General features: G+C 40.9%; 1 protein-coding gene across 2 annotated transcripts in view; it reads right to left on the reverse strand.

The window, feature by feature from the left end:
• ERBB4 (erb-b2 receptor tyrosine kinase 4) overlaps positions 1 to 15,886 on the reverse strand; it is a 1,312,942-nt gene that overhangs the window by 460,768 nt on the left and 836,288 nt on the right. For both annotated transcript variants that reach the window (XM_082261897.1, XM_082261896.1), the window contains exon 4: positions 13,801 to 13,926. In XM_082261897.1, the coding sequence (XP_082118023.1) occupies positions 13,801 to 13,926 (126 nt within the window). The remainder of the gene's footprint in view (positions 1 to 13,800; positions 13,927 to 15,886) is intronic.

A 15,886-nucleotide genomic window follows, 5' to 3' on the forward strand; every position in this document is an offset into this window, starting at 1 on the left:
AGACAATTTATTGTATTTCCTTATCCCTGCTGTTTTAGATAGCTAGCATGGTCCTATATCAAAACTACTACAGAGTGCCCTGGCCCTTTAAAGATAATTCAGGAGTCCCGCCAATCCAGTCTATTCCTAAGCAATATCTGGAACATACTGATTGCTTGTATAGTGGAACAATTTAATTTAAAGTATATCTAAAGCCCAAAGTTTAGTTTTTTGCTGACTGTGTCCAATTGGAGAGAGATTCTCCTTGACCTCCTGGCCCAGAGACATACTGGGAAGTGAGAGGATATCTCTCCAAAGTGAGAGGACGTTGTTTGTAGGCTGGCCCTAAAATATACAGTAAAGGAAAAAAGTATCTGTTTCCCTGCTGATTTTGTACGTTTGCCCACTGACAAAGAAATGACCAGTCTATAATCTCCTAATCTCAGCTTGTTATCTGTATAAAAGACACCTGTCCACAGAAGCAATCAATCAATCAATCAATCAATCAGATTCAAATCTCTCCAGCCTGGCCAAGACCAAAGAGCTGTCCAAGGATGTCAGGGACAAGATTGTAGACCTACACAAGGCTGGAATGAGCTGAAAGACTATCGCCAAGTAGCTTGGTGAGAGGGTGGCAACAGTTGGTGCAATTTTTCGAAAATAGAAGAAACACAAAATAACTCTCAAAATCCTCAGCATCAAGATCAGAATTGGATCGTTTTTTTTTTTCTTATGCGTGATTGGGTATTTGCAACATGAGGTTTTACTACATTCACCAATAGAGAAAATTCCTTTGCAACCTATTTGGAAATCATGGGGAGGTAAATCAACCCTATAGTATCTAAATATAAATGCTAAATATAAAATGCTAAATGCTAACATAAATGGTAAATATCTAGGTACCATTTTGAATTTGTTTTAATATTCCAACATGAAACAATTAATGCTCTTTGCCTCTGTGCAGGAGTTTCCTATAATAAAGAGCGGACTCTGCTGCCCTCTCTCCTTGTTCAGGATGACTGGTCTTCTACCCGTCCCCTCCAGCGGCTTTCTGCAGGCAGCCGGTAGCGGGAGGACCTGCTGAGTCCCTCCCCCAATTATGCTCTCTGTACAGACTATGTGCAGCGCAATGATGATGTTACTGCTGGTTTTGCAAAGGCTTTTGCAAAGGCATTTGCTGTACAAAGAGTGAGTCTATATACAAAGTACTTGGCGGCTATTGGATAACATTTAAATAAAATTCTTTGTGCCTAAAGTTCACTTTTTACTGTATTTTATTGTTGGATGATATAGTAGTCCAAGCAAATATGTATTTATTTATAAAGTCAGACACTGTCTAGTTGCCTCATATGGTCACAATCACTCGTACAGATCTAGTAATACTAATAATAGGAAGAGCAATTTTCCAAAAGGCTGAACTATTTCTGTAGCCAGTAATTCAGAGATTTATTGTTCAAAACCCATATATTGTCTTATGCCATACACACATTGAATATTTTAAGTGATGCTACAATCACTATCACATTCAGCAAATACCAGAAAAGAATGAATCTATGAGAAAATGGGAGTTTGATGTTTTCAATATATTTTCCACACAATATAAAGGCTGGTAGGGGGCATGTCTCCATTAAATGTGGTCTGAAACTGCTCGTAGACGGAACAATATCTATTGATATATTAGGCTGTTTATGTCCCAGCTGCTAATAACTAACTCCTTTATTATTTTCAATCAATATCTCATCTGAGATGATCATAAATCGAAGCGCTTGAGCGGAAAACACACTGCTATATGACATGATGTTGTAGGACTGCTTACTGCTAGAGTCATGTAGATGCTCAGCTCATGTACATCACAGACAAGGTACAATAAGGAAAATAAAGTTGACTTGACAATTGGTGTTTGTTTTAATAAACTTTGGCAGAAAGTGCATTAGCTAGGTATGCTTTGTACATTAAAGGATCAATAAACCTTTAATACAAGTAAAAGAGTATTTGGTATTAACATTTGCTTTGAAGCTACACAAAACAAAATATTCTATGTTCTCAGTCATTTCAGCCCAAAGAAGGTCGCTGGAGCCTATTTCCAATATCCTAAATGGGATTATTTCAGGAGAAATCAGCTGTGCGTAATAAAATGTCTCTCACTAATACTATTATTATGAATCATTAGCTTTTGGTGCTAAGATCTAGATCCTCTAAGTCTTATTGTGAGACTGTATGCTTTTGATGCTTATATATCCAGCATCCTATTAGGAAAAAAAACAGCATTCAGAAGTTAAGTTAGGGTTAATTGTTAGCTTAGAATTACTGTGGGGTTAGAGAGTTATATTAAGTGTTAGGGTTAAGATTAGGCTAGAGATTTTAATTTTTGTGTAAGTTTTAAGGGTCTAGGTTAAGGTTTTATTTGAACTGTTAGGTAAACAGTTAGGGTCAGATTAACAGTTAAGTCTCAGGTGAGGGTAAGAGACCCTGTCAGGTTAAATAAATGCCAATGAAAGAGTTTTTATAACTCTCATACTCATCTGCATCCCCTACCTTCCATCTCTTCTGGCATTGCAGCAAGACTCTCCAGCCTTCGACATTTCCTAGAGTGTCGGAAGCCTATACTCCCCTTCCTCTGCTTTGGTAACTTATTCCAGCTTTTCCAGGGCACAGACATCTGACACTCATAAAAATGTTAAATACACATGTATCTTACGGAGGCTGCACTTTCGGAGTGGAAGGGAAATAGGAGACATGATCCACTAAAGAGGTGGGTTGAAAATTTTTATTTTTTTACTTACTTTAAAATCCATTTTTTTGAGTTCATCAAGGGGCACAGTACTCCATAAATCGTAACTACTGAATTATATTGCCTCCTCCAGGAGTAGGACTAGGCAGAACAAAAAACACCTGGCTATGCCCATGGCCCATCCTCAACTTGGTATAAAACCCCCCTCTCTGATCTAGGTAATCAGTTTAGTAGCAAGCAGTATTAGAAGTATCAGAACTCTATATAGGGGGTGAGTGCTGTGTCCGTCGGTAAACTCAGAGAAATGGATTTTATGGTAAGTACAAAAATCCAATTTTCTCTTTCGTTCATTGATGGACACAGTGCTCCATGAATCATAACTACTAGGACGCCTAAAGCAGTACCAAAAGAAACATGAGGGGTAGGGAAAATAATCCAAGGCTAAACATAAGTGCCTTTAACCAGGACACAGGAGCCTTAACTGGGTCACAGGAGCCCTGTCTGAAAAAATAAAAGAAAAACACCCCTCAAGAGGGAACAGCCCCTCTTAAACAGAAGCCTGCAAATCTTTGCAGCCAAAAGAAGCATCCGCAGATGCCAAAGTATCTACCTTATAGATATTCGTGAAGGTATGCACCGACAACAAAGTGGCCTCCTAGCAAACTTGCGATATTGATGTCTGATGACAGAAGGCCCAAGAAGCACTCAGCGCCCGAGTAGAAAGCGCCGTGACAGGGAAAGGTGAAACCTAATCTTTAATGGAATAGGCCTGAGTCACCGTCTGTCTGATTCATCTGGAGATGGTAGCCGAAGAATTGGCCAGCCCTTTTCTTGGTCCTTCTGTAACCACATAAAGCGGGTCTGACCTTTGGAAGGACTCAGTAGCTGCCAGATACACCCGAATTGCACAAACCACATCCAAGGTATGCAAAGCAAATTCCTTGGGATGAGCTGGCTTGGGACACAAGGAAGGCAACACAATGTCTTCATTCAAATGGAAGTCAGAGACAAAGAACCACTTTATCCCTATGGATCAGCAAATAGGGACTGCATCAGGATAATGCCACCAATTCCAATACCCTGCAGGCCGAGGTAATAGCCAACAAGAATGTCACCTTCTGGGATAATGTAGGCAAGGGAATCTCCCCAATAGTCTCAAATTGAGGTTTCTGGAGAACCCAAAGCACTAAATTTTAATCCCATGGCGGCAAAAGAGACCGTACATGTGGAGCCACATGTCGCACCCCCTGAATTAAGGTACAAACTAAAGTGTGCATGGCTAGGGGTCGCTGAACGAAGATTGCCAAGGCAGACACCTAGCCCTTGATGGTACTCAAGGCCAACTTCTGATCAACGCCCCATCGAAGAAAGGCTAAGATCTAAGCCACAGAAAAGGATCGAGGATGAGCGCCAACCGACTCACACCAAGAAATGTACGTTTTCCACTTACGATGGTATATCTTGCTGGAAGACAACTTCCTTGCCTTCACCATAATAGGGATCACTGATCCAGACAAGCCTCTATCCCTCAGTACCTGGCTTTCAATAGCTAAGCCATTAAAACCAGGGACTGTAAAGCAGGATGGTAGATTAGCCCTTTGGACAACTGGTCTTCTCTGAGAGGAAGTCCCCAAGAGACGTATATGGCCCCCAGGATGATTGGAAGATCCTCGCTCTTGATTCCTTGCAGGAACTGCAGAAGAAGCCTGAGCCGAGGATGATACTGGCCTTACCGTGGCCCATGGATGCCTGCAGCGTCTGTCAGAGGACCCCGTGACCTCCTCACGAACTTTGGTATCCTCCTGTGGAGCCAAACCTGCTAAAGGAGCGGCATGTAGGACTGTGCAAACAGAACTGTCTTATCGGAAACCTGTATGCATATCGGGAGAGAGAGCTGTCTGTGTGACAGCAGTGGGTGACACACGGCATGTAGTTCTTGAAATTTGTCCAGAGGAAGGACCACCCAGGTCAGAAATAAAATCAATTCCCTGAACAAGGATAGGGGGGACCTTAAGTAGTTCGGGCATCACCTGAATCTTTGCAGGAATTAAATCCGCACAAGGAGACTCAGGACCTAAAAAACCTGAAAAGAACAAACGTTACCCCCCTTTCTAGGTACCCCCAAAAGAAACATTTTGTGGATCTCCTTGACGATCACAAAATAAGTTCATGGGGCCAGAAACCAGCGAAGATATCCCCCACTCCAATAATGGGTGAGGGCAGACCTTCATGCTGAAGGGGTCTTGTCTGCTGGTCTGGAGAAGCTAGCTCTAGGCTTACCAGACCAGGGTTGCCTGGAACCTCCCGGGGAAGATCTAAAAGATCTATTTCCCTTAGTCTCCGTCCCAGAAGCACAAAATAATTTTCTATGGGCTGAGAAGGAGGGCCCCGTCTGTGACAAGGCTCCTTTCCTTTCCTTGACTGTGGCAGGAAGGTATTCTGCCCCCCCCCCCCCGATACCCTAATGATGTTATCCAGGGTAGCCCCAAACAGGCAATTGCCTTGAATGGGCAGATCAATGAGAGCTTGTTTTAGAGGCTTGGTCTGCAGACGAATTCTTAAGTCACAGCAGGCGCCCAATAATCACTGATTAAACAGAAAGTTTGGACAGCACAGGAGCTGTATCCATAGCTGCATCACAAATAAACTGCAGCCCATGGACCAACTGGTCTGCTAAATCAACATAAGCAGCATGGACCTGCTCACTCCACAGGCCCTAGCGCAAAAGCTTGGCCCATTCAGTTAGGGTCTGAGACACCAGGGCTGAGGCAAAGACTGGCCACAATGGCGAACCAGCCATAGTAAACATTCTCCGCTTTCCAGTCAGCCGGGTTTAACCACTTCCCGACCACCCGCCGCCTATTTACTGCGGCAGGGTGGCTTTCCTGCGCAGACCGACATAGGTCTACGTTGGTCGCGCGCGGGAAGCTAGGGGGAGAGCGCACGCCGCAGCCGGCGCGCTCCCACCCAAACTCGGCAGTGGGAAAGCCGATGTATGGGTCAGGCAGCTCCGATTGCCGCCTGACACCCGCGATCGCTCCCCGCTGAGGGAGAAAGACAGTCGGCTGTTGTAAACACAGTCGACCGCTCTTCTCCCTGAAATGATCACAGAGCTCATGTGATCCTTCTATATAGGATCACATGTCTCTATAGCCATTCCACAAGCCACACCCCCCCACAGTTATAATCACTCCCCTAGGCTCAAATTTAACACATTGATCACCTATGGAGTAACCCCTTCCCTGCCAGTGTCATTATTACAGTAACAGTGCATATTTTTAGCACTGATTACTGTAGAAATGTCACCGGTACCCCTAAAAGTGTCAAAAATGTCAGTTCGGGGTCCGATCTGTCTGCTGCAATGTCACAGTCCCGCAAAAAATTGCAGATCGCCGCCAATACTAGTAAAAAAAAAACAATAAAAATGACATAAATAAAAATGACATAAATCTAGTTAGAAGACGCGATAACTTTCGCGCAAACCAATCAAAATACGCTTATTGCAATTTTTTTTACCAAAAATATGTAGCAGAAAACAAATTGGCCTATAATGCTAAAAAATTTTGATTTTTCAAATTTTTTTTGAGAATGTCATATAGCAGAATGTGAAAAATATTGTTTTTTTTTTTTTTTTCAAAATTGTCGCTATTTTTTTGTTTATGGCGCAAAAAATAAAAATCGCACAGGTGATCAAATACCACCAAAAGAAAGCTCTATTTGTGGGAAAAAAAGGACATCAATTTTATTTGGGTACAGACTGCGCAATTGTCCGTTAAATAACGCAGTGCCGAATCGCAAAATAGGGCCTGGTCATTAAGGGGGCAAATACTCCTCTACTGGGATCATGGTTGCTTTATTCAACCTGAAAACAGGAGGGTCCACCATTGGTGAGCTAGTCCACTTTTTTTAAAAGTGACTTCCCAAAAGGGTAACGTACAGCAAAATGTTTGGGGACCACAAAGGGTAATTTTGGTTGTTCCCAATCCTTATAGGAAAACCTGTCAAAAGAAGGGACAGAAGAAAACACCTTTGGAGTACGAGGCAACTTATGCGTACCAAACGACACAGCCACATCCGTGACTACATCAGCCGCATCCTCCATTTTCAAAACCTCATGCACTGCAGTGATAAGTGCGTCTACCAGCGCTTTTTCATTCACTGCTGCAACCATGGAGAAATCATCCTCACTGTCGGATGGATCTGGGGGTGTGATATTAAGTCCCCCTGGATGGGCCGCATCCACGGCGGCATCAGGCTCAGAATCAGATGAGACCGACTAAGTAGGAGAAGGCGGGGGATACTTCCTCCGCCACTCCCCCCCCCCCCCCGGGACACTACGGCTGCAAGACCGCCATCAGTGCAACCATGGGAAGCTGGGGTTACCGAGGGACCTGCAACCTCCATGAGGGGGTCAGCTCGGGAGATGTGACCCTAAGGCTCCAAAAGGAAAGGAAGACCTTGCAGTCCAAAAATTATCTTTTGCCACCACTAAAGGATCCCCTCAAGGCTCAGGGTACCTATCAATAAAAACCAAAAAGTGCAGCGCTGAAATCAGTATACAATTATATAGCTGAAAAGCTCATATAAAGAAAACAAAAAAGGAGAGGGGATAATGTCCAAATGAATAGTCCCAATATTAAGTGCAGAGATGTGAATCCACGTGCAAAATAACTTTCTTCCAGTGACACCAGGGAAAAGTGTAGGAAGGGGACACCCTTGTGCTCAGGTATAACAAGCAGCTTACCGAAATTCCGTGGCTGCTCAATTTAATGAGACAGCCTCTCCCAGCTAGTAGTAAACCAGTAGGTCAACCGATATCAAGCTCAGGTGCTTCGAAAGACTCCAAAAGCCGAAAGCCGTTTCCGGTGTGTTGTTAAACCGATCACATTAATATGTGGCACACTTGGAACTTCTCATATACTCCATTGAACGTAAAGCCATATGTAGAAAGAAACAGAGGCCCATAGCGTAATCCCGTAAACCAATAGGTAAATTTATTTATTTATCACGCCCAGAAGAAGTCTTTCTTATGACGAAACGTTGGCGATCCCAGACATAAACGTCCACACGCCCCCCAACGAAGCCGGCCGTTTATCCATATGCTGATCTGGAGACTTGCGGGACGCCGCGGTTAGATCCATGACCGGCACATACTACATGCCTGTTTTTGTCTTTTAAATTGTAAGTAGTTTTTTTAATAAATTTACCTATTGGTTTACGGGATTACGCTATGGGCCTCTGTTTCTTTCTACATATGGCTTTACGTTCAATGGAGTATATGAGAAGTTCCAAGTGTGCCACATATTAATGTGATCGGTTTAACAACACACCGGAAACGGCTTTCGGCTTTTGGAGTCTTTCGAAGCACCTGAGCTTGATATCGGTTGACCTACTGGTTTACTACTAGCTGGGAGAGGCTGTCTCATTAAATTGAGCAGCCACGGAATTTCGGTAAGCTGCTTGTTATACCTGAGCACAAGGGTGTCCCCTTCCTACACTTTTCCCTGGTGTCACTGGAAGAAAGTTATTTTGCACGTGGATTCACATCTCTGCACTTAATATTGGGACTATTCATTTGGACATTATCCCCTCTCCTTTTTTGTTTTCTTTATATGAGCTTTTAAGCTATATAATTGTATACTGATTTCAGCGCTGCACTTTTTGGTTTTTATTGTATTTTTTGAATCACTGTTAGTTGATTTTGTGCCAGCTGCTCACTATTGTTCTTAATCATTTGGTTTTCTGTCACATCTAGCGCGGAAATTTTTCTTCTATTTATATTATATCAGGGTACCTATCAGCAGAGAGAGAGATAACAGGGACCCCCAAGGACTCGCCCTACCGACCGGAGGTGCGCTGAAAATTCGATCCCAGCATCATCATGGACACCATCCATGTTCATATATCCCAGGCACAGGAAGAGGAAACTGAGGAGGAAGAGGAGGAGCTTATATGCGACCCTGCGATACTTTAACTCACGGGCCAGTCTCTGTCTGTGAGGCTTTGTCGTGGTCAACCTATCGCGTAGCTGCGGTCTGCACATGCTCACTGGCTGGGCTAGGGGACCACTGGATCTAGATTATCCAGCCCATCGCCCAGCCCTGCAGTTGATTGTAGGTCTCCTGAGAGAAAAAACAAAAAATATGTAAGGAAGGAGAAAAAATTGCTAGGACCAGAGATCCCAGCCGGGAGCCTAGGTCCTTAATCCTGACTACACAGATTAAAACTGATTACCTAGAGCAAAGAGGGGGGTTATATACCAAGCTGAAGCTGGCCCATGGGTGTAGCCAGGTGTTTTTTGTCCTGCCTAGTACTACCCCTGGAGGAGGCAATATAACCCAGTAGTTATGATTTATGTAGCGCTGTGTCCGTTGATGAACAAAAGAGACAGATCCTTTTATCTGTTTTTTTTTTTAACCTGACAGGACAGCTTTAAGGTCAGGTTAAGCTAAGAACTCATGTAGTAAAAATCTTAAAAAAGTTATTGTACCAATATTATTATCTTCTCCTGACAATGTTAAAGGACAACTCTAGTCAAACTAGAGCTCCTACTCCATACCTCATTTTTACTTTCAGCTTATGCATGAACATTCCTCATTATCTCTAATTCTGTAAATACTAGCTGAACTGAAAATAAATATGTGTAATATATGATTTTATGATTTCAGAGGAATAATGTAAGATGTTGTTACACAATAATTTGGAGTTGTTGATATATTATTAAACACTGTATATATTTTGTATAAAGTCTACTTTAGTATGGGGAAGGAGGCAAGAGAACTCTAAACCATGTTCAATCTCATACAAAGCTTGGTCCTGTGAAGACCTTTAGCCCTGACTTTGCCAATTGCACTTTATATTGTACAGCCTCCTGACAGTCTATTCTATTTTCTGTGGTGAAAAATAAATGATTTCCAAATGATTTTAGAGAGATTTTATATCTCTGGATTTCTGTGATATATACTTCCAAAGGCTGCAAATGCATTCATTTTTGAAAGCAGTGTTTAGTTTGATCACATTACTCATATTAGGCCATGTATAATGGGCCCTTTATAATATATAATAAATTAAGGAATATAATACTTTCATTGGGTAATCAGACAAGAGTAATCAATAAATTAAGTGCTCATCTATAGGTAAGACTTAGATCCTATGGTACTATAATTTTAAGAGAATATTTCATGGAAAAAAAAATGATGCCAGCTCTAAATTAAAGGCACATGAGGAGGCCTCTGTATATTATCTGTTGCTTATTTTCAATTACTAGCATAAAGAGGAAGTAGTGACATTGTACATGGCAACAAATTAGATATTAAATATCATTCTTTAGCTTCAGATACATGGACCTGGATGTCACAGGCTTGCCAACCACAGCCAGAGGGAGTCCATCCTTACCAAAGCTGTGTCCACTGAAGAGTAGAATTTGAGAAACAGGTGGTCCTCTCCAAAGCTTCTGATGCCAGAGATGGGTTGGCTAATTCCTTGTCCCGAGTCGTTACCCAGGTTACTACTATCTAATGGAAGGTGTGCAAAAGGCTCCAGCAGGTGCCAGCCACTAGAATGATAAGGGGTGTATCAGTACCACACACAGGTTATGAGGGGCACAGTAAAAAGGGGTCCCAGGGCACTGGAGACTTTGTGGTGCACAGAATTTTCAGGAGCAATTACGGCTCATTGTTCAAAATTATGAGGAACAGGTGTGTAGAGTGCACAGTGGAAATTCCAAGGAGAGGGTACTGCTCAGTGTATGGGATTCCTAGGGACAAGTGAGCAGAGTGCATAGTAGAAGTCCAGGGACAGGGTATCAAGCAGTTTGCAGGATTTCTAGAAAATAAGAAAATAGCAGAACTCCTCATCCTATATCAGACAACAGGTGATATTGAACAAAGACTAAAACTGTCAGACCAGTGCAAGAGCCAGGTGAAAACAGTCAGTGGGACCACAGATTCAGCTTTGCAACGACAAAAGATAGGAGCAGTCCACATGTCTATAGGACTACAAGACAACAGATCAGCTTTACAGCTGATCTGTGACACGCGGTTTCTTAAAGCAACAAATGAAAAAAAGCTCCTTTGTATTAAAGTAGTTAGGGATTTTTGTGATTCAAAATATTGAAGATAGAGGTTAAGGCAACTAGCATGGTCAGAATTATACCAGTAATGGCAGACCACATATTTTTTTTAGGTGCAATTGAAATGACTCATCAAGCAAGAAACAACAATGGACACTTAAGTTGTGGACATTAATATTCTCATACATTGTATATAATTACAAAGCGTGTAACTGTTTTAGAATTATTTTAGGCTCTCACATTTACTGTATATAGCTATTGCCCAGATATAATAATTGCATTGGTAATTTCAAATTGGGACCTATCTTTCTGTGCTTGCCTGCACTTTGTGCTGTTATTGTAATTGTAAAGCTATTTGATGGAGCATTATGAAGATGCTCAAAGCTACTGTACAATATGTTCCTGGTAGAGCAGTTTTCTGCAATACTTTGCTGCTCTGCTAAATTCAGCCTGAGACTCTACAGACTAGCAATGTTTTCTGGGCACTTTCAGAAACGCACCACTCAGAGCAATATTAACCAAGCAGAAGAGTCATTAAACTATCTTATTAGAAATAACAGCAGGCTACAAGGGTCATTGTTAGCAGACAGTAACAATAATGCCTCCTCAGCTTAGCACTAAGAGCTCTTATCCTCTAATTAAGAAATTATACCCAAACAAAAAAAAAAATATCATATATTCAAATAATGACTCAATCATCCGTGGGGAGAACTGTCCAAACAAGAATATATTTTCCAATTCATTCACCTGTAAGCATTACATTACATAACAGGGCATAAAGTGTATTAAACCCAAGGGTATGGGGGAAAGTTGTAGAAAATGGTAGCATCTTAAGAACAGTAGCTGAACTAAATGTATAAACCAGTCAACCACAAGGATCTTCCAATGCCTTTGTATATTTTTCTATAGATGATCTCTCTACACTAAAGTAGTGAAAACCATAAAGACAATATGTAGACTGCAGTGACCCTGAGCAGCCAATCAAATTTAGGTAAAAGTGGTCAGGGGAGTGAATGATGAACTTTGGCTTTTGTGGCACAGCGCTCTTTGCTAGACTAAACCAGTCTTCCATCGTTTTGTTTTTATGCTTCTTTTCTAAGGCAGAACAACTGCCCCATGGGCCATCATACTTCTAAATTATATGGAATACTATTGATAGAATGACTACACTGCAGTTTAAGCAGTAAAAGGCTTATTAACTTATAACCTTCTCCTGCCTTGCATACATAATAGCATTCAAGAGCTGATCTTTGTACTGCGTTGGTTTAGTCTTTCTCCAGAATATGTTTCCACCCACTACAGGTCCATCATAGGTTTCTGCACTAAGAGAAAATCCTTCTAACTCTAAAAGGCACAAATGGTAAGAAAACCATCATAGTGTCTGGATACTGACACTTACAAAATACCCTTGTCCCTTAAAATCACTCTAAATCTCTACTGTTCTTCTCTTGGGAAGAAGCAAATGTGTGGGTCAGAAATGACTTGAGTCTCTCTGTAAGAATGCGGTTCAAAGTTGTGTACCACCTAAAGTGAGGTCAGTAAATGAAGAGGTTTCAGCACAATCTAGTTTTTGTCCCTTTTTTAAACACAATTCTGTTGCATTGAACTTTATTTTAAACTACTCGGAGATAACATAAATGGTATTTACTTTCTTTGAAAACTAAAGACAATGGCCAGAAAGAAGTGTTGCTCTGGTTTTAAATGTGCCTAGGAATGGTGTTGTGTGTTGGAAAACATTACCCAAGATGATGGGCCAGAAAGCAGAACTTCAGGGTGTAGGAAGAGGTCGTATTGTGGATCTCCCTTTCCTGTTTCAAGTAGTGGCATAAGAAGTCCTATTCTTGTGCCACTATTGGCTTCCTAATTTTGTAATTAGGCTTAAGAACCGGTAATCGGTGCTATAGTTACTAGTAGGTAATGATCCCTGATCAAGGTTAATAAGATTTAGAGTAGATTGGGCTAACATACAACAATTACATTTATTTATGCCTTATTTTTTCTTGGGTGTGTATAATTTTATAATAATTGCTAAATTTGTAAGTGCACCACCAGGGCTGATGAGAGAGGTCACAATATATTCTGTAGTTCAAATAACAAGCAGCTATCCTTTTTTCTGAAGTCTTTACTCTACAGTCCAATGGCAGATCTGCATGTTAGACAGAAAGTAAGCTGCTATCAAGAGAACACTGAAATAAACATTTTTGCTGTAACAATTATGTTTTCCCATAGTGTAAAACAACTGTGGGAACTTTGGGTTCTATCATCAACCACTTGCAGCTCAGGCAATATAAACTGCTAATACTTCCCTAAAAGTAATCCTAAAAACGTTGGTCGATACTTACTGCCTTCCTCCCCCACACCAAAACCCTAGCTGTAGACCTGCTCATAATACCTTCACCAGTGGCGGCCTTGTCTAAAAACATGAAATTTATTTTATCTATAGATATTTGAATAGTTGAAAATTCATTGCTTTTCCATTCTCCTGAATAAATGCATGTGCAGCAGTCTGATTTTCCAAGATCCTTCAGTATAGGACTCAAATCAGTCATGTGTCGTGGAGTTGAATGAAGTTCAAAATGAACTGATTCACTGATTTGTTTTCTGTTTGAACCTCTTTAGAAGAGTAAAACAGAAAAAAAATTAGTTTTATCCCAACTGTTGACAAAAATTACCTGTAAGCTTAAGGCCAGGTCTAAAAAAGCTGTGTGGGTAGGAAAATGTATACAGAAAAGTCACAGCTAGTTTTCTGCATGTCCACAATTTGTAAAGGTACTGAAGCAGTGCATTAAATAAAGATGTCACCCATGCATAGATAAATACCTAGCAGGCCTTGCGGCTATGTATATGGGTAGGAACTCTGTGATGTAAATTGCCAGGGCTAGGTCCCAAAGAACAAGGCTTTACACATGTTGGGCGCAGATGTTTAAGTGACTGCTCAATCTTGGGCAAACCTTAAACTTGTCATACAGTAGCAAACACCAAAGACTTTGATAGAAAGATACAGGAAATGTACACTTACAATTTGGATTCCTGCTCATCGGGAACACTGTAGCATTCGGATTGCGAACAATATCCTGCCAGTTTATGGTGTCTGCGTAACATAGGAAGTCATTGCGGTCCAGATACACTCCTCCATTTAGGATCTCTACAGTGAAAAATAAAACAAAGGAAACAAAATATAAGAAAACAAAAGAGTGGATGTTTTTGTGCTAATATTGTTACTATGCAACTGTAATTTCAGTGATACTTGTTGTCTAAGTTTCCTGGAACACCTGCTGAACATTCAATTACATGTCAAGTTAATTAACCTCTTCCTAAGTCATACAGGACTAGCTTCATGTCATAATCAGCTTTTATTGTCTTTCCAATCATCATATTCATAATTGTGAATGTGTACTGGTTTGCTCTTCATAAAACATATTCTTGCAAATTGACAGGAGGGAAGCAATTAATTAATGGGTATAAAGAATGTCTAGCATTCAAGCTTTTGCCAAGTCAGGACAATGAAGATAGTAGATTGTTTACAGCACTTTTTACTTTGGCACACTGTGTGTATTCATTGCTGAATTCGGCTATTGGATTCATGAAAAGTTCTTACATTTTTTGTTTTCTTTTCAGTTGTAAACATACATTGGAAATAAGATGGGAATTCTGGTGCCAGAAAAGCTTTTAAAATCATGGTCAAAAAAGTCCTGTACATTTTTGTTTTGTAGTTTTTGTCTCCATTGACATTAAATGACACATTTGATATTGTTCCATAACTAGAAACAATGCTCCTAATCCCATGAGTGCTGTCAAACATGATCTGTGCCCAAAGCTGCTGGATTCAGAGCATATCACTGACAATGGAAATTGAGTTGTTTGTAAATTAACATTTTTTAATGTGTTTTGCATTTTGCATTATACACATGAAAAAAAAAAAAATATATATAACAATGAGTGATTCTCAACATCATCACAATCCCTTGGCTATAATTTGACTCATCTGATCACTTTACTTAAAAGAAAAAATGTGTTCAACAAGCAAGTCGTGGGCGAGCTGCTGTAAGTTGAATAACCTCCAACATTCTTACATCTTCAAAGACTCAAGTGTTGAGATTTCCCACTTTGTAAATGTTTTTCAACCTCCTAAAGCTACACCATAATGTCACTTCAGCTGCTTCAAAAGGCCATTCTAACACAGCAAATAGAATGACTCGGCTCAAAAGGCATTTTTATTTCTTAAAAATATATATTGTATTTCTTAAAATCTTTTATGTGGATGATACATGACAGCACAGCCTCATCAGTCCCTTGTAACCACAGCAGGGGGCATGTCTATTTAGTAAGGGGGTAGGCCTACTTACATACAGTGGAGAAGTACCCTTTCTGTGGCTTACATCATACACAGCGGTTGGCAGGATTAGGTCACATAGCCATTAGGCGACTTCCCTATTTATCTGTGCTGCATTTCAGAACCAGAAGCCATTTTAACAGCAGTACCCAGATGGAAACTCTGTAAACCTCTTTGCCCACCTGTTGTGTCAGTAAGTCACTGTGTAATGTAAGATTGCCCACTTCCCACCTCCTTACATAGTTACTTAGTAGTTAAGGTTGAATAAAGACAATAGTCCATCCAGTTCATCCTGTGTAGATGTGTGTGGCCATAATTATTTCACATACCCCTGAATGTTTTGATCCTTGAGATGTAAGTCCAATAGTCTTTTAAAAGTAGCCATACTCCCCGCAGTTACTACCATTTGTGGTAGAGAATTCCACAATCTTGTAGAACTTACTGTAAAAAACCCCCTGCGTAGCCTAAGGTTAAATCTCTTCTCCTCTAATTGCATTGTATGGCCTTGTGCCCTCATGCATTCATTGCGACTGAACAGGTTTTTTTTATATGCTGAGATCACCGTTGAGGTACTTGTAAATCCTGTGTGATATAATCCTGCCGACTGCCCACCCATTGTGTGTGATGTAAGTCACAGATGGGGAACACCTCCACTGTGTGTGTGCAAATAAGTCTATCCCCTTACTAAACCAACACATGCTGGAAAAGGGCATGGCTGCACAACTGACCACAAGATATACAGGCATGCCGTGTGTCCTGTAATTCTTAACAG

The sequence above is a fragment of the Pelophylax lessonae genome (genome assembly GCF_965119305.1).
Source record: "Pelophylax lessonae genome assembly, chromosome: 6".
Taxonomy (NCBI): Eukaryota; Metazoa; Chordata; class Amphibia; order Anura; family Ranidae; genus Pelophylax; species Pelophylax lessonae.